Consider the following 24,559-nt stretch of genomic DNA (forward strand, 5'->3'; position numbering starts at 1 on the left):
CATCACCCCCAAAATACCCCTGGTGCCAATTCACAGTCAATCCCTGTCCCCAACCCTGAGCCAGGCGGTCATGGGTCTGTCTGCTATCTTTATAGATTTACTTTTCCTAGACGTTACATAAAAATGGAATCATACTGTGTTGGGTTTTTTTACATTTGGCTTTTTATACTTCACCCAGGAGTCCTCAAACTACCTGCTGCCTGTTTTTGTAAAGTTTTGCTGGCACACGATCACACCCGATCCTTTACGTATTGTCTATTGCTGCGTTAGCACCGCGAGGGCAGAGCTGGGAAGCTGTCACAGAGCCTACAAGCCTAAAACATTTACTCTCATCTTCTAAGGAAACACTGCTGACCTGACTTAGTATAATAGTTTTGAAGTTCACTCACGTTGTAGCATCATCAGTCGTTCATTCCTTTTTGCTGCAGACTAATATTTTACTGTGTCACATTTGTTTACCCATTCACTTGTTGATGGACATTTAGATTGTTTCTAATTTGGGGCTATTCTGAATAATGTTGCTATAAAAATTCATGTCTGAGTCCTTCGGTGAACATATGGCTTCATTTCTCTGGCGTAGATGCCTAGTACCCAGGAGCGGAATTGCTGGATCCTGTGCTAGGCTTATGTTGAACATTTTACGAAACTATGAAGCTGTTTTCCAAAGTAGCTGCTGTCTTTTGCATCTCCACCAGCAATGTATGGGGGTTTTGTTTCTCCACATTCTCGCTGCCACTTGTTATTTTCTGCCAATTTCATTATCGCTATCGAATGGGCATGAATTAGTATCCAGCGCAAGTCCTGAGCATCTGCTACCATTACTGCCTTAAAAACACGCTGGCGAGCCTCTAGCCTCTTGTCCCCCCAAACGCCTCAGTATACGCAGGAGTCTGCTGTAGCGAATTCCATTATTTTTAGCAGGGATTCATTTAACAAAGTTATTTCTAGGTCTCTTGATAGTGCCCCCAAAACTATACTCCTTTCATCAAAAGACCACAGGATGACACATAATTAATACTCCTTTGCAGTTATTTCGCTACTTCTTGCCCATGTAACAGCCGGGGGGGGGGGGGGTTAGTATGCACACACAGACATGCACACGCAGACGTGCACGCACGTGAGGCAGGAGGAGAGAGTGAGAATACATGGTGACAGGAAAGCATTCCTTCCAATTCCACACTGATCTCACAGCGAGAGAGGCTGGAGAGCTAATGGTAAACACAGCAGCCCCTATTCTCAAGAAGCTGATAAATCATATGGAGGAAACAGTCAATAACAGCAGCAGGAAATATTCATAGGCGGCTTAATTGGCTTCAAATGCGGAGCTAAGAACCGCACAAGGATCATCACATTTAATCCTCACTACAGCTCTATAAGGCAGGTTCAGCCATTACCCTCACTTTAAAGATGAGAAAAATGAGACTCCGAGGGGCTGCCCCAGATCACACACCTTAGACAAGTGGCAGAACTCATTCGCAGGTTTCTCCAACACCAAATCCACCCTCTTGGCCACTTTTTAATGCTGACTCCCTGGGGACTTGTTTTTAGCTCCCCTCACCAACACCCTATTCTCTCCAAGGCCCTCCTGGCCCCTGCTCCCTGAATAATTTCTTTGCCCACTGTCAGACCACCAGGAACCAGCAATCAGAGGCCAGTTCACCAGCAAGCACTGTCCCCAGGAAGGGGCACACAGCCTTTCCTCCCACTCTCAGAGTAACACACAGAGAAGCTCAAATCCTCAGGACCATTAACTTCTGAGGAGGCAAGGGGGCCTCTTAACTCCATTCCCCACCCATGTCCTATATATAGTCTGAGAAAGACCAGACGCTCAGAGTCCATCACTGATCCCGAATGAATTGTTTTCCACAGTAGGCAGCCTGAGTGTTCTCAAAATTAAGATTGAAAGCCCACTAGAGATGGCAAGTAATACTAAAAGCCATTGAATTGCATGTTTAAATTGGAGAGTTGTATGCTATATGAAATATATCTTAATAAAGCTGTTTCAAATTTTAAAAATAACAGGCCAGTCAATCTTTGAAAATGGGAGGCTTCTATCTTATAGTCACTATTGAAGGCAGTTGAATGGCAGAATGCATTTTGAAGAAATACATTGTGGGTGGATTTTTAAACAAAAAAGTAAATCAGTAAAAGCTGATTGGTGAGCCCAGGGACTTCTTCTACTTGTTGGGATATTTCTCTGAAGAAATGTTTAGGAGAACACGGGGAAATGTTCAAATCCCAAAAATGTCAGTTTTGAGTGTCAATCAGTATCCCAGTCCCCTGTTCAGGGATGCTCTGGTGTTCGGCCTGAGCCCCCTAGGAAATGAAACCCAAACTATGACACACGCCGAGGAAACAGGAATGAAAGGCAGTCCTCGACACCGCCTCCCACACAGGACGTGAGGAACCTGAGGGGAAGAAGTTGAGATTCACACTTGAAGGTGGTCAACAATTAAATCATTGGAGACCAGTTAATTGGATACCAATTAACTGCACACCAATTAATCGTTCAATTGTCCCTTGAAATATCAGAGGCATATGGCACTGAAATACCACCTTATAAAAGTAATCTGGTTTAATAGAACGAGCACTGGTTGTTCAGAGAGACTCAGATCCTATCCTTGCAATTTCTAACTTCCCTGAGTAAGTCACTTTACCTCGCTGAGCCTGTCTCTTTGTACATTAAAAGGGGGTAATGACATCGGCCTTCCCACTTCCCAGGCGTGCTGTGATGCACACACAGGCCCTCACTCGTGAAGGAGCTTGAAAAGTGCGAGGCAGTACTGCAAACACAGGGCATAAGGTCAGGCCTTCGTAAATCCACAATGCCCAAACAGAACAAAAGAAATGAGAGCATCGCTTCAGATCTTTAACACTGCAGTGAAGGAGGTAAGGAAGACAGGTGCGCCACGCTGGCCCTTGGTAAGACTGTTGGCTTTGGGTGCCTGCTTCTAGAGGGGACGATGCTTTGTCTTATGCCCAGTCCACAGGAATCAAGAGAACCGACTCTGGTGGTATAATGTTATTTGCCAGGAGAAGGTTTATTCTGACTACTATTTTGAATTAATTCTGAATTGTGTACAGAATCTGGAAAATTAGAAGCAAGCACAAAGAAAAGTCTATAAAGAGGAGGAACATTATAGGTAGGTAACATCCGAACTGTTGCCACTTGAATGCTACGCATAATTCAAAATCTAGCCTCAGAGTCTTTACGATCCAATCATATCTGAAAAAGGAGGTGCTTGGCCCTCCATGACTATTTGCCAAATTTTTTTTTTCCAAAAAGAAACATGCATCCATGCAAAAATACATCATAATACTACTATTTTACTCTATCTCAACTAGTCTATTTTGGGTTTTCTGTGGGCTTATGGCTCTTCATTTTTGAAGCCACTGAAATATAATTTGCTTCAGTATAAATCTTTCATCATTTCTCATTATGATGCACGTGTAGAAATCTTAGAAGTATTAATTTAGTCCAGTATGATAGATGCCGCCTCCACTAGCTCTAATACCAGCTAAATTCCTAAGCTTATTACATACACCACAAAGTGTGCACCCATAAAGACTAACTTACAGATCCAGAGGAAAAAAACTGTCTCAAAGTTAAAAAAAAGAAAAAAAAAAAAAAAGAAAGAAACCCCTGCTCCTTGAGAAAGCTTACTAATTGGAAGAGTGTATGAAATACTTTGAAACTATATTAACCTTTTCTTTCAGGGCCACGCACTGAAGCCTTGTTATTTTGCTAATGTGACATTTTCACTTGGTCTTCAAGTCCAAAGTTGAACATGGCCAATAATTATGCTAACTATTATCAGTACCCTGGAGTTCACACATTTTGATCATTTGAGATCTACTTTACCCCTGTTCATCTAATCTCTTCAACTGGTTTGTCAGCTCTTAGAGAGCGGAGGCGATGCTTCTTGTTCCTTTCCTATCTTTCTCCAGCACCTGGTATGGTACTGAGAGTGCTTATATAACCAATTAAACAAAATCAAATAAACTCATGTATCATTTAGTCTGAAGAGTGGGAAAGAATAATACTTTTAATTCAGGCAGAGATTTCTGAATCTCTAAACCAATCTCTCTGATGAACAATTGAATTTAGACCTTGCATTTAAAAATTCTAAGCAGCTAACGTTTCTAGGAGCCTTTCCAAAAGAGGTGGGTATTGAGGCCAGTACAGCTAGATTTGCCACCCTCTCCCACTCCCCAAAATCTCTCTGGAATCCCTGCTCCTCCCTTTCCCAGTTTCTAATCACAATATTTTAAGAACCAAGTTTTCGGTCCCAGAATCACAAAGTCAGTATATAGGGAATAAAAAAACCCACCTACCAATAAGGGGTCTACTAGCTTCTTAGAGCTTTGTCTTTGCTTTCTAAATGTCCCATAACTCCAAGAGAGCAGCTTTTCTGCAAAGGAGCCTTAAACTGGGACAGTGCAACCCCCTGGTGGCTGAGATGACAGTGTAAGTATGATATGCCACATAGGCCAGCTTCAATTTTACCCTAAAATGATCATTACAATTTTAAATTCAGCATTACAGACAGACAATAGCTACACAGGGAGGCTCCTCTCAGTTTGCAGAAGAGAGTAGAGCCATTAGGTTCCTTCTTATTGCTAAGCAACAGTTGTGTTAAAATCAGGCTGCTCTCAGCTTTCAAATAGCAGAAAAATCATTCCATTCAATTCAGAGCACTGTAGGTAAAGGGGGAAGAGAAGGGCTGTTCAGAGATCTTGAAATATAAGGTAGGTTTAAACTACATGTTAATTTTAGATAAAGTCCCTGGACTTCGCAACCACATTATTACGCATTGTTTCTCCCAATAGAAAATTCCCTGAGAAACCTCACTTTTCATTGCATATTGTGAGGCTGCCCACTATTCCTAACTTTTATTCAGGAAGTAATCACTCCAGAGGAATGATTTTCAGTGTTTGGTAGTGCTGACATGCCTATTATTGCCTTATTGATTATAAAAGTTCCAAAAATCAAAAAGTCCGGGAAACCAGAATGTTTTTCAGTCTTATATGATGATTATTTTTGGTTTATGATTATTCTGAGTCATCATTAGATACAGTCTTTCTGACTCACCAGAGATTATGCTCTCTCATCATTGAAAATATTTTTTAAAATATATATTTATTGTTTATTTATTGGTTTGAGAGAGAGAAAGGGAGCGAGAAACATCGATCTGTTTTTCCATGCATTTATGCATTCATTGGTTGCTTCTTGTATGTGCCTTGAGCAGGGATAGAACCCACAACCTTGGTGTATCGTGGGATGATGCTCTAACCAACTGAGCTACCTGGCCAAGGCAGAAAGTATTTTATTGTATGTAATTTTTAAAAATTTTGTAGTCTCTTCAGAGAATCAGGAATCCTGGGTTTAGATATTTATTTCTCTTTCTAATTACTCCCCCCCCCCCCCCCCCACTGGAGATTGTTTTCTATTAGCATCTTCTTCACCATGGAACGTTCTCCAGAACCAGGATGAAGTCCTGGAAATGCACTGGAGGGCACATCCTGGGCAGCAGGAAACTACTGGACTCCTGACTGGACTGCAAGAGGCACAGCTGGCTCCACGGGGTCCGTGAGCTGCTTAGCGCCCCATGCTGAGAAGGGCCTGCGCTTGGCTTCATGCTCAGCTGTCCTGGTCTTGAAATTCTTTAAGAACTTTTAAACAGGGAGACCTGCATTTTCTTATTGCGCTGGGCCCTACAAAAGGATGTAGCCAGTCCTGGCAACAGGACATGCATGGCTAAAATAAGCGCAGAACTCCAAAAGGTAAGAACATACCTTCTGAAAAAAGGTAACAGGACACAGGGAACGGGAAGGTGAGTAAGAACTTAGACACGTGGACTGCCGGTTGCACAGAAAGAAAGGGCGGTGAAGGCCCATATGAGAAACACTCCATGGCCAAGGTTTTGACCTTGGGCTTCTCAATGCTATCGCTAACTCAGGCGAGACAGCCTGACTACCCAGGACATAGGGCTCCGGGAAATGGAGAACAGGTCGAGAAACTGAGACACTCTGAGGATGGCAGAGAGCAGAGTAGTGATTCTTAACTTTATTTTTCTTTCCATACCATTCACATGTATCACTCACTTCCATCACTAACACCTCTCTTTTTTGGAGTACCTGCCTCTGGCTCAAAATCCCCAGGGGGGTTTTTATAAGAAGTCCCTGGCTGTTCTCATTCCACCCTACCCACACCCCATGGAGAATCACGGCAATGAAGTATCTACGATACTAACCTTCTGAGTCTGAAACAGAAAATCAATTTGTGATTCCTGCCTGAAGTTACAATTTCAGCTTGTCAAATAGAATTGGAAACAGCTCATATTCTGTGCCTTTCTTATAACTTCATTCAATAAATAGATGAGCTATTTAAACAGAGCCGAGTGTTCTCACAAGTCCTGAAAGAGGCTACAGACAATAGGGTACAGATGTGACATTAAGTTAATTCCTGGTAATCAATATCTTGCTGCAAATTAAATCCAATTCTCAAAACAGAGACAAATGCTTCCTCTGACCAGATTGTATCATTGTAGTAAGGTCCTAGTTTCTGCAGCCCTGTGAAAGAAGTCACATATCTTTAAATGCCAACTGAAAGCCAAGTAAGAATCTACCCACAGGTTATTAATTTGACCAGGACTTGTCTCTCTGGAGTTACCCTGCCACTGTACCTGTCAGGGAAATGCCAAGTGGGCACAGATGTGGGAAGAAGATGGAAAGAAATGCGTGTGCTGCAGACAATGACAGGATCAAGAGTCAGTAAGAAAATTAAGTAATTCAAGTTTCCCAAGATCTTGTTCTTTTTGAAGTAAAAAAGGCAACAGCAGTGCAAAGAAAGCAGCAATTTGGTAGTGGACAGTAACTGACAACCTGGGCAAGGCCCTCCACCACCCTGGGTCTCACACGTGCTTCAGAATCTATAAAATAGGATGGAGAAAGACGGTCCTCACTCTCCTTTTCCACGGTGAGGGGGTGACAGTGGGGCATCATCCAGATCTGAGAAAAGATTACCCTGAAAGCAAAAGTGGTCAAGCCACAGTGGACAGGAAGAGACGGACTTCCTATAAAACAGCCCAGCCAAAGGCATAGGAAAGAGTTAGGGGGCACTGAGGAGATTCAGGAGCCCATTGCTAAAATTTAGGCATGTCTCAGAAAATCTAACCTGGGTCAACCTACACTCCAGCTATGAGTGGTCACAGTAAGTCTGAGGTCGTGTACTGGTGTCTCACCGCCAAGTGTGGTCCACAGAAGTATTTGGCTTGGACAGTATTTTTTAAAAAGTCTGAATTCACTTCCAAAATATAAAACCAGGAGATTTCACATAAATATCCAGATTCCTGAATCTTCTTTTTAAAAAGAAAGAAAACAGATCTGACAGCCCAAATTTGCATTCTGTTGTGACAAAAATCAGGGGGAGCTGAGCAGGGGCTGCCCCCGTACCTAGGGAAACAGCTCTCTAGCCCCCACTTCAATTACCTGTCTGGCCCGGAAATGAATGAAACTGTAACGTGATCAAGTAGCAATTAAGCAACGTGAGTGAACCTGAGACGTGAACGAGCACAATGAGCCACACTGAGCCTTTGCCCAGGAGAGATAGCAACAGAGGCGAATGGTCCGTGTGGAGCCCAGGAAAGGGCAGTGCGAAGTAAGAGGACTTGGCAGAGCAACACGGTCAGGAAAGAAGGTGCCCAGGACAGCTGGAGCAGGACCTGGGGCTGCTTGGAAGCATGGCAAAGACGTGATGAGCAAAGGAGGTGCTCCACGTGGCCTAGCTTGTCGTGGGGCATCTTCCCAGGGAGAGAATGCAATGACCACCTGACCTGAGCATCCTAACTCCTTACAGGTTCCCACCAGTTCAGACAGAACTTCTCTGTGTGTGTGTGTGTGTGTGTGTGTGTGTGTGTGTTTAAAAGATTTGAAATCATTGTTAATTTAAATGTGGTTTGCCAAAGCTCTCTATTTTCCATTAATGGCAATGCTAATACTGTTTATTTTAAAATCTAAATTAGACACATCCTTCCCCCTGAATTTCAACTAGCTATTTTTTGATGAAGTCATGAAAAAGTGGTTTTTGTATTTTGGAAAAAACAATGGAAAATATGTCCCAAACTAGGATACCTGCAGTAGGAAAAGAAACTAACAAACAAAGAGCCCGATGCATAGCAATAAATGCAACAACACAAATGCAAGACTTATATGCTGAAAAACACAAAACATTACTGAGAGAAATGAGAATAGATCTAAATAAATGGAGACATTCCAAGCTCATAGATAGAAAGAATGAAGAATGTTAAGTTGGGCACTTCTCCCCACACTGACCTGCAGAATCAACAGAACCACTAGATGGATCCCATCCACTGAGACTTCCAGTCTCAGCTCTCACATGTGAAGAACATGGAATTTGGCGCATCTGTCCTTACAATAAGAGAAAGCTGGACAAACTGAAAATCAATGACTTTTCTTGGACATATCAGAAAATTGAGGTTACAGGACAAATTAGCACCCCCAAATCTGGAGAGACGGGTATATCCAGAGAGACACAGCTAACATCTGCTTTCCGGGAGCAGCAGTCGCAGCAGCCGGTAGCCGTAACCTAGCAGCACCACTTGCACGGTCATTCTGGGGAACTGCGAGAGGCTGGACGTGGACCAGCACAAGCGTGAGGAACCGCTGAGGGCCTCATTCTTAGAGAACTGCCCCCCCACACACACACTTTTGAGAGCCTCACCCCCAGGAAGCACGCCAGGCTCTCACAGCAGAGTAGCACCTTCATGGCTCTTGCAGGGAAAGGGGAAGGGGCCTTTGTGAGCACCCCAGAGCCTTCTCCATAACAGAGGTCTACCAGCGAGGGGGGGGGGAGGACTGAGCCTTACCCACTTTGCAGAAGGGCATCCTCCCACTCCAGCCCCCTCCAGCCTTTCCTTCTTATGTAAGAGAAAATGACAGTCTGCTGGGGTCAGGGCTTCAAGGAGATAAATTGGAGTTGCTGCAACCAGAGAAGGAATAAACCTCTTCCATCCGTCCAGTGGTTCCCCAGCTCCGCTTTACTTGAGCACCACCTGGGGAGCTTGAAAAAATCCTGATGCCCAGCATGTGCCCAGACCAATCACGTCAGAATCTCCAGGGGTGAGACCAAGTATCAGCATTTTTTAAAACAGGTCCAAGGCCAATTCACACCAAGCTCAGACCTACTATTGTCTGCACAGATCTGAGTGGTTTGACAGAAGAGAAAACAGATTATGAATTATCTACTTTACAAGTAATCACCAAGAGAGAACTCACTATTTCTCTAAGCAATTGTAAACTCTGCCATTAATTTTCCTATAAGTACATTCAACCATTCCTCTACTTTGCTAATTTACTCTGACTTTCACAGAATGGTGAAACATGTAATCTGCTCACAGATAATCAAGAGCTGCTTGTCATACTTCCACTGCCATTATTCCTACTGTCATAAAAATAACCCGCCTCACACTTTCATATTTTATTTTAGATCATTTCATAAGCTCTATAATTAATCCTGGAGCTTCAGGTGTTTAATAAGTGCCATGATGGACCCTGATACGTGTAGTCGTTGGATTTGCATTTCTATTCATGTTGCAACTGTATCCAAATTGCACCTGCAGATTTCCTGGATCAGCAGCTATCTGAAATGCAGGCATTTCAGTTTCTACTTTAATGCAGAACACATTTGGTTTCTATTTTAAAGCAGATGCAATCAGTGTGGTGGCACACAAGGCACCATCGATTGTCCTTTATCTCAATCTTGTATAGAATTAAAGCTCCCACCACAGAAAAGGGCTGCTGTTTTACTGACAGATGGCCATTGGTCCACCCTGCCCTCCCTCCCCAACAAACAAAATTCCCTGTAGCTGCTGTGACTTGGAGAATTATCTGGACTCATAAGCAAATTTACCAGGAAGTCAATGAGGCTCAAGCTTCAGGGCCTCTCAGTGTGTGGGGGCCTCTTCTAAAATTCTAGGAGGTACCCTAAATGTTTGCATTTAATTTTATATTCTTTTCCTTGGGGCAAACTGTATAAGAACTAGACCCCATAAATTTTGGATCCATCCATAAGTGAGCCTAATGTAACTTGGCTGAGAATCAGAAGGCAAACACTGAATAAACTATTAAATCTTTACAATGTGACATTAACACAAATTGGTTTGGGACTGCAATCGTACCCACAGAATTAGGCTTTCCTTCCTTGCCAACAGATGCACTACTATTGATCTACAAGCCAAGGTGGAAGGAAGAGACTCATCCTTCTTCGGAAAGGGCAGGCTCTAGGTCCTGAAAGATACCAGGGAGAAAAAACCACAAGCTGTTCTAGTGTATGTGGAAATTAGGCACAGCTTTGGGGCAGGCTGGTGATCCCATGAAAATCCCAGGTCCCCTTCCACAAATAAAATCAGCTTTCTCTGCCTTCAGGGCCAGCCACAAGCATCTTGTCTGGCCTCTTCGCAAGGAAAATTTTCTGTCCACCCTCCTTGCTAAATTTGAAAGTCATTTAATGCAGTAAGAAAACCTTCGAAGCAATAATTAAAGAGAAATGGCTTAACATGCCAGTGTCTGGGGTGAACGTTTGAAAGCATGATCGTGAATTGACAGTTCCAACCGCAGCTGCCAGGTTCCTGCGGCATTTGATGGGGGTAGCAGGACGGGGATGGAGATGGAAGAGAGTTAAAGCAGGAGGCACCCGAGGAGGAGCCCGAAACAAGGACCACCACTCGGCAGACGGCACGCAGGCTTGGCCAGGTGGTACCTTGTTTCCTGCTATGGGCCAGGGCGCCTGTACCACCAGGTGTGCCCACATTGCAGCCACACACGCAGACAGGAGGCCCTGCAAAGACTGGTAGAAGTGTGAGGTGTTCACTTCTTTACACAGCCTTCCCTCCCGCCGCCTCTGCAACTCTTCTGGGTCAAGAACGCACTCAGGTCAGCAGCGCCTCTGATTCAGAGAGTGGACGCAAAGTCCAGTTTGGGAGCTAACCCAAACTATCTAGCACTCCCCTCCTTTTTTCCCACCTAAGACTGCAGCAGTGTTGGGATGAGCTTCAGGGAACGGCTTTCTGACTGGCCTGTCCTGGCCTAATGGACCAGAGAATAAAGTAACCGGAAAAGTCAAGTCCTCCTGACTCTGCATGTGCTGCCGCCGCCGCCTGCTTCTCCCCGCAGCTGAAACACCTCAGGAAGAAAGCTCTCGGCAGCGAGCTGGCCGAGGGGGCGGACTGCGGACCGCGGACGGCCCCCGCCAGTGTCGCTGGTGCAGGGCAGCCTGATCCTCTTGTACTCAAGTGCTGATGACATTCCTGTAACGTGGTCTGGAGCCACGTTATTCAATTTTAGAAATAAGGAAAACAAAGGCCTGGATTTGGCAGGGTCTATGAAACTTGTGAGGAAGCTCTGAACTTCACTTTTCCCAAAGACACTAGATTGTGAGAGCAAAAGCCAGGAGGAGCTCTTAGCAAATCACAGTCGATAACTCACTCTGCTGAAAGCACAGTGAAGTCTCCTTTACTATTTCACCAAGAAGTGCTCACTATTATAGAATGCAGTCAACGACAGAAGTTAGCCAGATTGCCAAGTATCTATACTATCCCCATTACGCGCCGTTTTGTTATGCGTGTGGGACTTTGCAGGGGAGGTTTTGGAAATGTTTGGGACAGAAAACACCCCAATTTGCCTCACCACATCTGACACAGTGGGTGTGGCAACAATGCTGAAGGAGCAGAATGTGTTCACTCTGCAAATATTCCCACGCCGATGGACTACATATCACTACTATGGTAGTTCACGTGCACTGGGGAACACCCCGCTTTGTTCTTACTTCAGCGCAGAAAGAATTCACACTGATAGCAGCCGCTAGTTACTGCGGTTGAATCTAAGTTCACAGACTTTGGAAATGCCTCCATTGTGGCAGGTGAACAATGGTTCTCCTTCACCCCCAGTTCTACAAAGGATGCCGACCGGCACCCACTGGGTTAGTTCAGGTGAAGGCTGTTGAGACCACATATAGGCTTATTTGAACATAATGTTCTCCTTGTGTGTGACAGCAGAGGACAGAGACAATGAGTGCGATTTTCACCTACTAAGGTACTCCGCTTTTAATCATTCCTGCTTTACCCTGAAAATTAACCAACAGAAACTCAGAAAGCATTGTGGAGCTACTGGAAATAAATTATGAGTCAGCTGAAGCAATAGTCCCCCCCCACAGACTTCCTTCCCACCTTGCAGATGCCTTTAGCATTGCACTCAACTAAAAAGGAAATGCATACTCTTGGTAATATGGTTAAAAAGGTTATAGAACTCCATAAAACACCAGTGGGGAAACAACACATCCTCCTCTATACAGAAGTCCTCAAAAGTGTCACCCACAGACCACCTGTGGTACTTACTTAAACGACAGTCTCACGCCAGACACACTGGCTTAGAATGGCAGCTAGGGATCTGTATTCTCATTTTTGAATTTATTTTTCAATTACAGTTGACAAACAATATTATATTAGTTTCAGGTGTGCAACATAGTGATTAGACATTTATATACCTTAAAAGTGAGCATCTTGATAAGTCTAGTACCTATTTGGTGCTATATGTAGTTATTACAATATGGGAATCTGCAAATCTGCATTCTTTTTTTTTTTTTAAACATATCTTTATTGATTTCAGAGGGAGGAAAGGAGGAGGAGAGAGAGAGAGAGAAACATCAATGATGAGAGAGTCATTGATCGGCTGCAACCCACAACCTGGGCATGTGCCCTGACCAGGAATTGAACCCTGATCTCCTGGATCCTAGGTCAATGCTCAACCGCTGAACCACGCCTGGATGGGCTAAATCTGCATTCTTAACAATCTGCATTCTTAACAAGTATATCATGAGACTGGCAGCAAAGATCAATGATTTAATATAAATTGCCTTGTGACTGTACTCAGTTGCTGGCCCCTACTCACCCGGTGGACTCCCGTGTCCTGCTGCAGCTGTGGCGATTGCAAAGGCAGAAGCAGGAGAAACGGAACAGTGGGAGCTGTCAGCCATCTGTCCTGGTTATTTAAAAAGAATGGAAATAGCATGGTGAGGCAGATGGATAACATTCTATAATGAAATTCTCATTTTCATTTCTGCAATGAATTAACAATTGGGCCAAATGCTCTGTATTTTCCTTATTAATGGGCAAATAATAAGATTCTATTCTACATCAGCAAGCCCACTCTAGATGCACACCCAAGAGAAATGAAAACATATGTCCACACAAAAACTTATACATGACTGCCCAAAGCAGCTTTATTCGTAACAGTCAAAAAGTAGAAACCCCTAAATGTCCATCAACTGATGAACGGGTAAACCAACTGTGGTATATCCATACAATGGAACATTACTTAGCCACAAAAAGGAATGAAGTATATACATACAACAACATGAATGAACCCTGAAAACATTATGCTCCTTGAAAGTCACAAAAAGTCACATATTGTATGATTCCATTTATATTAAATGTCTAGCATAGGTAAATCCATAAAGACAGAAAATAGATTAATGGTTGCCAGGAAATGGAGAGAAATAAAAATAAGGAGTGCTAATGGGTACGGGGGGGCGGGGGAACAAAAATGTTCTGAAATAAGATAGTTGTTATGGCTGTACAACCTTATGAATATACTAAAAACCACTAAATTGTATACTTTAAAAGTGTGAAGTTTATGGTATATGAATTATATCTCAATACAAAAAGTATTTTTTAAATATTCTACATCTTGCTACCAATAGAATTTTCTTCTCAAAACACCTTTAAAAGTACAAAAGCATTCAAAATTTTTTTTAAAAAATGCACTTTTTGCAATCCCTCTCACTCCTCAGGTATTTTACACACAACATTTGATAACGTTAATGTCAAACTCACTGTTTTTCCTTCCTTGGGCTTTTCATGAAAATAGGTCACTGTGATTGTGACCTGAAGGGTTATTATTAGTTTGCTCCTCAATTCTATAGTCATGCTTAAAATAAATAAATAAATAAGAGGGGAAGCAGAGAGCTGGTTCATGTTCCCACACATGAGAGTGCAGAACAGCTCTACCCTCTCCTTCAGCAGTAGCCTTAAAAGACATGTAAAACAAGGTGGCAAGTAGATCAACAGGCAAAATTTCAGGTATGAAGTGAGAAAATGTGTGACACTGTTTCCATTTGGATCCTCCATATTATTATAAATTTTGCTTTCTTTCTACATTCCTATGTCTCTATGATTTAGTCATAGCAAGGAAGAAACAAAAATAATTAGTTAATCCACAAACAGGATGAAGATTTAAACAAAATGCTTATATAAACTAAAATTTTCATATGTGAATATAAATATATAAAAAGAGAGCCCTAATAATAGTAACCAAGTGAATAGCATTTAACTCTTGGTAGAGTTTTGATTTGCTTCCATGGGCTTTGGCCCTGATCTCTTCCTAGTTACCATGAACTCAAGGGCATCTGTCCCATGAGCAATGGTCAAAAAAGTTGCGAAGGCCCCGATTAACCAAGGCTCTAAGAATGGTAGAGAGATTTGGCTAATTATATAGTTGACTTATGACAAGCCAGGAAAGTCTGGTTTGTCACCTTCATTTACCAGAACCACCCAAGACTCATAACTGAACAGCAGCCTGAGATCAGGACAGTCCCACAGGCTACATCCATCAGGGCAAATCAGACAGCAGCCTGACCCAGGCTAGCTGCTCTTGGAGCTGATGGCAGTGATGACAGCTTCCACCGTGTGGCCAAGGCTATAAATGAAACGACTGCTTGGAGCCATGCACGCTACTCTATCTTTTGCTGAACTGCCCTACTTGAAGTGTAAGTACCGAAGCCAAAAACACGTCTTTACATTTTACTTCAGTTACTTGGGGTGAATCTGGTTTCATAATTGCACCCTTTTCCCTTCCAACGTGAAATAATTGGCCTGAGAAGGAAAAAGGGAACATTTTAAAAACAACTTATTTGGATATATTTATCTGAGCAATGGGGAAATGAAGAGAGAAAAGATTTCTATCTTCTGTTCTGAAGGTTTTTCCTCCAATTAGAGGATATTCGGTACGTTTTAAAATGAATGAATGGGTAATAGTTTATAATTTTCATGACTATAGAAAATATACTGGTTTCTGCCACTAGCAATAATGATTAGGGTCCCATGCAGCTATGCCTTGTTTTTAGCTGAAATACTGTTCTTAATAAGCTTGCCCCCGAAATTGTGGTGTTCCAGGTGAGCCTATTTGATACTGATGCACTGTAAAGAATCAGAGTCTGGGAACATTTTCGTAAAACAAGATTCTGAGATTCTTGTTTTTATCTGAGATTCTCCAACTAGCAATCAGCTCATACAGGCTTCTTGATTCACCTCACTCCACGCAAAGCTCAACACAATAATGGGGTCATATAAATATTGGTGATACTGATGACATATTCTCTAACCACTTATTTTTTCACTACATGGTTGAATAGTGGCATTATCTGCTTACAATTAATTTCTATAACAGAGACAGTAAGGCAAACAAAAGATTCAGAAGGTAGACATGATGTTTCACTTCTTTATTTCTGAGTCCCTTTCTGAGCTCTCACCTCCAGGCTGGCGATAGCGAAGGTGCCGAGGAGTTGAGGGTGACCTGCAAGGTGAAAGTTCCGTGGTGTCCACTGCAGGGGAGCTTTCTACTCCTGCTCGGTCCACGGGTGCAGACTCTAGGACTGCTGCATTAAAACAGCGTGAATTTTAGCAAGCAGGCCATGAATTCAAAAGCTTCTTGTCAGTATCATGCATGGAAACACAAAAGTTTGTTATGGGTAATAAGCATGTCCTATTAGCCTAGATCTTTAGAGGAGTTTAATATGAAATTGAGTCATTCCTCCTGGCAGCATGCTGATGACACTAAATCAAAATGTAGATATTCTCAACCTATAGACATGGGCTCACCCTGCTGAGCCTGGCTGAGTCTATGTAGCTACATCTGTCCAACACAACAGCAGATGTTAGAAACAACTGGGAGGAATTCAGCCGGTTTCCTCCCTCTAGAATGTTTCTGCCTTCTTAGAGTGGGGAAAGAGAGACTTTTCCAGAGTGTAAATCAGACTGGGATCAAAATTGGGACTTCACTACTTCTTTGCTTGGGCTGCCCCATTAAGCCAACTGGTTTACACCTGTATCAATATGGCCTCTCAAGAAGCTGTTGGGGACTCCTAAGGATCTGGAGCTGCACTGTCCAAAATGGTAGCACTACCCAAATATAGTCATATAAATCTAAATTAAAACTAACTAAAGTTAAATTAATATTTCAGGTCCTCACTTACACTAGCCACATTTCAAGTGCTCAGTAGCCACATGTGGCTAGCATTTCCACCCTCCCAGCAAATTCTATTCGATAGCCCTGACCCAGAGCTGCAGATCAGCAGGAGGCAGGAGGAAATTTTACAATGAACAGTTGGGAGGTTGTAAGATAATTTGAGCCTCTTCACTGCAGCTAACATCCCGTGAATAAAAGACACATCATTCTAAGGTAACATTTAGGCTATTTCTGGTGTTTCCACCTGGCTTATTAACCAGGTATAACTACAACTATGTGTGTGTTCTTTCAAGGAAAAATACTACTGAAATTTCATACATTTCCAACAATTCTTCCATTTCTTTTTCCTTGGGCTTTTCTTAACCAATAAAAGCTGTGTCACCTCCACTGATTTTATATGACCCCTGTCGGCAGAAATACTCTCAGCTCAGCTCCCTTTGCCATTCCATTCAAGATTTCATCCATACATTTTACAAAATTCCTAAGGACTTTATACAAAGCTATTTTTATACTTGCATGTGATTTACTCCCTGAGAAACATGTTCACAATTTTGCCTTTTGAAACACAAAAAGGCCAGGGAAGGGAAACGGTTAGAATCTTTCCTTGAATGACATAATTACAGCAAAGCTGGCGACGATGCAGGATGCAAACAAAAAAATCAGTGCTTAGCTGTCAGTTTTATTATTTTCTAAATAACTCCCTCAAAATCCAGTAATGGAAGGCATCTGCTCGGCAAGAACAAGCAGAATATCAAATACATGTCCTTGTTCCAACCCAAGCATTCATTCCTCTGAGGCAAATGAGAAAATCATTTAGTCAGCAATTACACTGGACCCAAAAAACTTGCCAGCAAGAGAGCTGGACAGGCCCCGAATGTCCACTGAAAGAACAGGAAAGCTAAGAATAACACTGTCAGCAGGTAGACACCTATAAAGAGAAGAAACCATGCCAGCATGGTGGGGGCAAAGAAGCATTTCCTTCTGGCCTGTTCACTTTCAATCAAGTTCTATGCAAACAGCTTTGTCTACAGGACAAGTGGGCAGATGCTGGTTCCAAACAAATGCTAAAATTGGGAGCACTTTCAGCCCACAGACAGGCAGTGTTCAAACCAAGAACACAGAAACAGACACCAGTGTTGAGGGCCGTGAAGCGATGCTTGGAGTGGGTTGCACAGCCGAGGCCCAAGTGAATGCTGACTGGGCAAGGGACCCCAATACAGTGAGCTGCCTGCCCGGGGGCTCTCTTCTTGATCTTCATTGGGACTCCGTCATTGGGTGGAATCTGAATGTGACTTGGGCTGATATTTGTGCCTTTCAGAAGAATGCAGCATAGAAGAAGGTAGGACTGCCTGCTAGCAAGAAAGGAGGGCATGGATGAATGCTTGGGTGAGCATGGAACAGAGCTAAAGACTGGGTTCGGGAGGGGGAAAATTGCATTGTTTTTTCCCCTCACGTGCTCATAGTCTCACACATTTTTAAGGATATTTCCTATTTCTCTTCCTTCCCTTCCTGTAATTTGAAGTCTTCTCGCCAGGTATTATGGCAAGGACAGCATTATAACTGCAATGACATAAAATTGGACAAAGGTCACTAGCGTGCACCCTGAAACTCTCTAGCTGGCCCACGGTGAGAGAGACCCCTGGCCTCAGCATTGGCCTAATAGGTGAAGCTGGCATTATGCAGTGGAGCCTGTGTGGAGCTGTATCCTGAAGTGAAAAGCAGAAAATGTATAAACTGTTGGCACAGGATTCTTATTCAAGTTTGCCAACTGTTTTAAGTGTTAACATTATGCAAAGCACAAGCAAACATCTTTCAAATTCAAGACAGATGATCAGTGTCTCCCCCTTCTTTGCCCATTGGAATTTTTAAGGCTAGACAGTAGGGTTGACACAGCAGCACCCTTTGCTTCTACAGATGTTGCACGCGCACACACACACACACACACACTCTCTCTGAACTTGTCAGACTGACACAGAAGTGTTTCCTTCCCAACTTTCCTAGAACTATTTATGACCAAAATTAACCATATACTAATGCAAAATAAAATTAAAAACTAAAGCTGTACGCCCGGTTGGTGTGGCTCCATGGTTAAGCATCGACCCATGAACCAGGAGGTCACTGTTTGATTCCCGGTCAAGGCACATGCCCGGGTTTCAGGTTTGATCCCCAGTGAGGAGTATGCAGGAGGCAGCTGATCAATGACTTTCATCATTGATGTTTCTATCTCTCTCTCTCTTCCTTCCTCTCCCTGAAATCAATAAAAATATATTTAAAAAAGAAACACACAAAAACTAAGGCTATAATTCCTTTGTTCCAGCATTCAGAAAAATGCCAAAGAGCTCCCTAGCCCTCAGTATTAATTCTAAGCTGCTTATTAGCAGGGTTTCCTTGACAAGGACCCACAGAATAAATTGTTCTAAAGTTTCAGTAGCAAACAAACAAACAAACAAACAAACAAAAAATGTGCCTGCACACCGATCTATCTTAGGTTTCAATAGGAATCATGTAATTAATTACATTCAGAACCAAAATTGGGGCAATTCTGGAACTACAGAGGACCACACAGTATTCATTTGTTCACTAACCATACCCTTGGCCTCCTACAATTTTTCTTCATTGCCTGATTTCCTGTCTGTTTCATGTTTAATCCAGTTGTACCATGTGCCTGTTTGAATGACCACCTTAAATATTTTTAAGAACAAGATGGGAAGTAAATACATTAAAAGTCACCAGAAGACTGCCACAGAAAGGGGAAAAATAGAGATGCAAAGAAGTGGTCAAGAACAAAGTGCTTAATGACAATGCTGGGGGCATTCACGGTAAAAAGGAGAGAGAATGGGGTGAGTGAATGGGTGGGCAGGGCTGCTGACATCTCTGGAGTGGAGGCTGGCTCTAACGCACTTTACCCAGGCCATAGGCCTTGCTAGACACAATCTGGGACCTTCCCCATCACCCTGAGTGACAGGAGCTCTGCACTTAGCCAGGACCTGGCACAGCAAGATGACATTTCTAACCCATGAACCATGTGGATAAACTAACCCTTGAAAATCTAACTGCAAACCATTTGTTTTGAGGAAATTCAGTGAAAAGCTTTAACTATTTCTCTAATGTAAGAGAAAACCTAATATTTTTGCCACACAGTTATCCATGGGCTCTTTCCATCTGAGGCCCTTGGTTGTAAGTGATCAATGCTGCCACATGACAAGCTCTCTAGTCACCACTAGCTGTGTCCACAGTGGTCCCACCTCTGTCCAGCATCTGCAATGACAGGTCTTTGCAGCCTTTGCCAGTGTCCTTCCCTGAGAGCTTGATCCAGTTCTTTCTCATTTATCTTGGTCTCCCTGAGTCTGACTTGCTCCAGGGAAAAAACTCCTGATTCCTACCAGTGATCACACTAGACAGTGGGCCAAACAAGCTTTATGATATGGCATTGGGCCATCACCAGGCACTCTGGGCTTGGGCTCTGAAAACCAGAATTAGGGAACTTGGTGACTAAAGCAAAAAACACACACTGTGTGTAACAAGTTAAAGCAGCGATTTTCAACCTTTTTTCATCTCATGGCACATACAAACTAGTTTCTAAAATTCTGTGGCACACCAAAATATATATATTTTACCAATATGACAAAAAATAGGTATAATTTTGATTCACTCACATTGGGCGGCTATTTTGGGTTGGCTGTTGTCATTTTTTTATTTGACAATCTAAAGGAACAAAAGGTCCCTGACTAAATAGTCAGTTATTGCATGTTTTAAAAATTCTTGTGGAAAAAAAAAAAAATTCTTGTGGCATCCAGTGTGTAGCGGCACACAGGTTGAAAATTATTGAGTTACAGTAAAAGAATTAATTATGGTGGGCAATGGGCAGCTTGACTGAGCACCTCTAGAACTGTGACACGTATTTAGACTAAAATGCAGAAAGAAATAGATTTTTCTTTTGCTTTTCTGTTAAAGAAAATTGGATATCAATACTACTAGGCCTTGAGCAAATTCAAATAAAATCTCTGAGAAAGCACAAAAAAGAAGAAAAATTCTCACCACATACCCATGAGGATGGACACTATCAAAAGGACAGAAAATACTAAGTGTTGGCAAGGATGCAGAGAAACTGGAACCCTGTGCACCATTGATGAGAATACAAAATGCTGCGTCTACTATGGAAAAAATGTGGAGGTTCCTCAAAAAATTAAAAACTGAATTATCATATGATCCAGCAATATTACTTCTGGGTATATACCCAAAAGAATTGAAAGCAGAATCTCAAAGACGTATTTACATTCCTTTATTCACTGCAGCATTATTCACAATAGGCAAAAGATGGAAGCAACCCAATGTCTGTCAGAAGAGTAGGTAAAGGAAATATGGAATGTATGTCTATATACAATGGAATGTTCATCCATAAAATAAAGGGAACTGCTGGCCATGATACAACATGGGTGAACCTTGAGACATTACGCTAAGTGAAATAAGCCAGCCACAAAAAGACAGATACTGTATGAGTCCATTTACCTAAGTTATCTACAGTAGTCAAATGCTACTTTCTGCTTAGAAAGCAGATGGTGGTTGCCAGGGGCTGGGGGGAGAGTAATGCAGAGCTGCTCAGTGGGCAGAGTTTCAGTTCTGCAAGATGAAGTAGTCCTGGAGATTAGCCGCAGCACAGCATGACTGTGCTTCACGACACTGAATCATGCCCTTAAAAATGGCTGAGATGGTAAAGAAGAACGAAAAGGAGAAGAAGAATGATTTTTTAGGAGAGTGGCTTTTTTGGGTTTGTTTTTTTTAAGTTTCCTCAATATTGGGAAGCCCTAGGAAGGCTAGTGACAGGGTCTGCTCTGCGGAGTCACACATGACATTGGAAATGGACAAAAGCTGTCCCTTCAGAAGCAATGATGTCTCCTGCTCTCAGAAATGGCTTTCACCACTGAGGTTAACACTAGCCCTTTGCTCATACGGTCACCCACCTCCAACCCACTGGCTTATGTTGGTGACACGTCCTGATTCTGCCCAACCAGGCGCGATCACCTGGTGCTTTCAGCCTCCAGAGCACTCTGCCTACACCTCCTGTAGTACCTGCCCTTCTTGTTAGGGGGTGTCCATCTTCGCCACATGACTGGAGTATAAGGGGCCAGGGCACCGTCTTATTCACCACTGTGGACACTGTAGCACAGCAACAGGCACAGAGAGGAAGGTGAAGCAGTGACTCTTGAACACACCTACTGTGTTCTCATTCCAGCCCCAGGGGCAATCAAACCAAAGCCTCGGAGCACAAATGTCTCACACATGCTTATTCCCAAAGCTCTCTGAATTCACAATCACACGAGAACCTAGACTTAGCTCCAGATTTCTCGTCTATTTACTGCAATCCAATAGAGGCGTGGAAAGAGCTTCCCGCACCTGGGAAGCCCCTGTACTTCGCAGGGCACTCTGCCCAGAGGGGAGGGCCGAGACAAGCCTCCCTCGTGATTCTGTCCGTGGAGGCGCCCGAGCTGGCCCGAACCCCAGATGCACTTGCCAGCTTGTGCTGCCTCATTATTCCCGAGAAGAACCCATCACGACTCTGCTGAAACTTGTTGTTCTAATGACTTTTTAATTATCTTCCTCCTTTCCTCCTCCTTAGTTGCTAACTTGTCAATTTAATTAAAGAATTTCTTGTTTAAAAGGGTGCTACTCTTGATGACAACCACTCCAGTTAAAATTCCATTAAGTACTTCACTCAGGAAGCTTATTTAAATGCCCTGAGCTAGAAAATACATAGAAGCTTCAAGCAGGTAGAAAAGCAGTGGTCGCTGCTTCCATCTGGGTGATCCTCCTTGAAATTTGGACGCTTTAATTGCCCAATTTTTATTTTGTTATCAGTAAGTAAATCAGTTATTATACAGCAAAAAATAAAGCTGTTTGCTAATTTGGCTGTGAAACCTGTTCTGTTTACATCACAGAAACACTGGATTATAAAAGTGACAAGGATCACCTCCTCCCACCCCTACCTCACACCAAGCTGAGGAAGGTAAGGTGATGTGCCATAGGACCCTTGATTAGTTCACTGAGAGTTTTGCTTGATTCATTGATTTAACAAAAATTTCCTACCTGCCAGGCACTGGCCAAGGCACTGAGCAGAGACAGAGGCGGACAAGATAGACAAGGCTGCTAATCTCATAGAGCTTAGATGGGGAAAAACTGTCCAGGCAGAGGGAAGAACACATGCAAAGGCCCTGAGGCAGCAATGACTGAGGCGCTTCTGAGACAGAACAAGGAACTCAATGCGACTATAGCCTAGTAGATGAGGGACTATGGCAGCAGCGGGGGTTGAGAGGGGAAGAGCATCCAAGTACCACAGGGTCTGAAGGCCTTGGCAGGAAGAATGTACCTTAAGTATGATAGGAAGTCCTTAGAGAATTTAATCAGGAAAACAAATCACCTAATCCACCTTCTTAAGAACCATTTTGGCTGCCATGGACAATAAACACTCTCAGATTTGATTTTTCCCCCCATATCTCCCTTGTAATATGGAGTGTTGCCCTGGTAACTAAACTAAAAAAGCCATCTTAACGCGTCCAGGCTAGATCGCCCTTCGCAGGGAAGCTGGAAGCAGTAAGGGCGCTTAAGGCAGACAAGAGATGAAGGCTCAGAGGGCCAGGCTCATCGATGGAAGTGCCCACAACCTACCTCTGTGCAGAGTATCATGCTAGGCAGGCTCTTTACGCAACCAGCTTTAATCACATTCCACGAAGAACCTTCCAGAAGCACCTACGGCTCAGGTAATGCTCTTCCACGGACAGTTGACTGCGATTAGCCTGCACTGTAGAGGTCGTTAAGAGAGCTAACCTTGCTCTCCTCCCCACAAAAGCCAGGGGGAACTACAGGAATTTTTTCTGCTAACTACCCACTGCGTACTTTCTACTTTCTATGCAGAAGTAGGAGAGTCATTAAAAAAGGGAACTAGGGCTCCAGAGGGAATGGTGGGGAAGCAGGTGGCCAGCAGGCGCGGGGCGTGCGGCTGCACAATACCTCTTTGAATACTTCGCTTTAGCTTGTTACACAGATCCACGCGGGGGTTAGCTACATGCTCTTCTACAGATGCCGGGCTTTGTTCTGGAGGAGAAAGGCTTCGGCTAAGATCCAACGGTACTTTACCAGTGTGCGGCGGCGGGGATGCCACGGGGCTGCGGGTGGCGGCGGGGCTGCCGGGCGCCGGGGCGGTGGTCAGGTCCAGCGCGCCTATCCTTGAGTTCAAGGGGGAAGTCAAGGACAGCTTTCTGGCCCTCACTGGGGAGGATGTTCTGGACACAGCTAGGGGTGGTGGGGAAGAGAATTTGCGACACAGGCGTGGGGATTTGCCATCCACCAAATGTTCACCTCTGCTGTTCTGGCTGGTAGCAAAAAACAATTCCAGTGATCTGAAAATATGAGCAAAAGCTATTAACAGACTGTAGCCAAGTGGAAACGATTCCCCTGATGTCATTGAAGAACATGCTCCCTACATTAAAAGGCCACAATATCATCTCACTTTTGTGGCTGGATTTCCTTCTTTTCAATGCTGCCTGTATTCCATGCACTTGCCAAAGGTACACAGACACTTTTTAGGCCACGTCTAATCTCCTGTTACTAAACTCTGGTCCAAGACCAGTAGCATTGGTGTCTCCAGCCAGCTTGTTAGAAATGCAGAACTCAGGCTCCACTCCAGACCTATGAATGTCACAAGACACCCAGGTGATTCTTGTGCATATTAAAGTTTGATAAGCACAACTGTAAACAAATAAAATAGAAAAGCCTCAAATCATGGAGTCAGCTTCCAAATAATCACAGAGCAAGTAAAGGCCACTTGGGGACTTCAGGGTTCTCACCTTCTTCCCCCAGGACCTATATGTGACCTCTACTCACCCCCTTCTACTGGTGGGACATGGTAAGTTCTAAGGCAAGACAATCCCCTCAAAGCAGCTCCGCAGGGTGGGGCCTACCTGACAGGGATGGAGGTAAAGGGCCTCTTGTATATGTCCGAGAGCTTCGCCAGCACCTGAGCTGCGGTCGTGAAAATACGATAGGTGTGCAGAAAGGTGTTGAGGAAATCGATGCTAAGAAACCGCAAGTCCGTCAGCCGCTCCAAGAGGCGCTCCACGCTGGCGTAACGAATCTGGGGCACTTTGCAGGAGTTGAGTGTTTTACTGAAGCAAATGTCGATGTCATCTTTGTGAAGACGGGCATCTGACCTATGCACAAAGCAGGAACATGAGAGCAAACCCAG

At 43.5% G+C, this 24,559-nt stretch overlaps 1 protein-coding gene across 2 annotated transcripts in view; it reads right to left on the reverse strand.

The window, feature by feature from the left end:
• RASGRF2 (Ras protein specific guanine nucleotide releasing factor 2) overlaps nt 1-24,559 on the reverse strand; it is a gene marked incomplete at its 5' end in the record, with an annotated part of 164,424 nt that overhangs the window by 44,961 nt on the left and 94,904 nt on the right. The window contains 4 exons of one of the 2 annotated variants that reach the window (XM_081132240.1): nt 12,967-13,056; nt 15,605-15,730; nt 23,452-23,714; nt 24,276-24,524. In XM_081132240.1, coding sequence (XP_080988366.1) covers nt 12,967-13,056; nt 15,605-15,730; nt 23,452-23,714; nt 24,276-24,524 — 728 coding nt within the window. Of the gene's footprint in view, nt 1-12,966; nt 13,057-15,604; nt 15,731-23,325; nt 23,715-24,275; nt 24,525-24,559 lie in introns of both variants that reach the window. The other variant, XM_081132239.1, reaches the window with a different exon arrangement.

The sequence above is a fragment of the Miniopterus schreibersii genome (assembly GCF_964146895.1).
Source record: "Miniopterus schreibersii genome assembly, chromosome: 3".
In the NCBI taxonomy this organism is placed as follows: domain Eukaryota; kingdom Metazoa; phylum Chordata; class Mammalia; order Chiroptera; family Miniopteridae; genus Miniopterus; species Miniopterus schreibersii.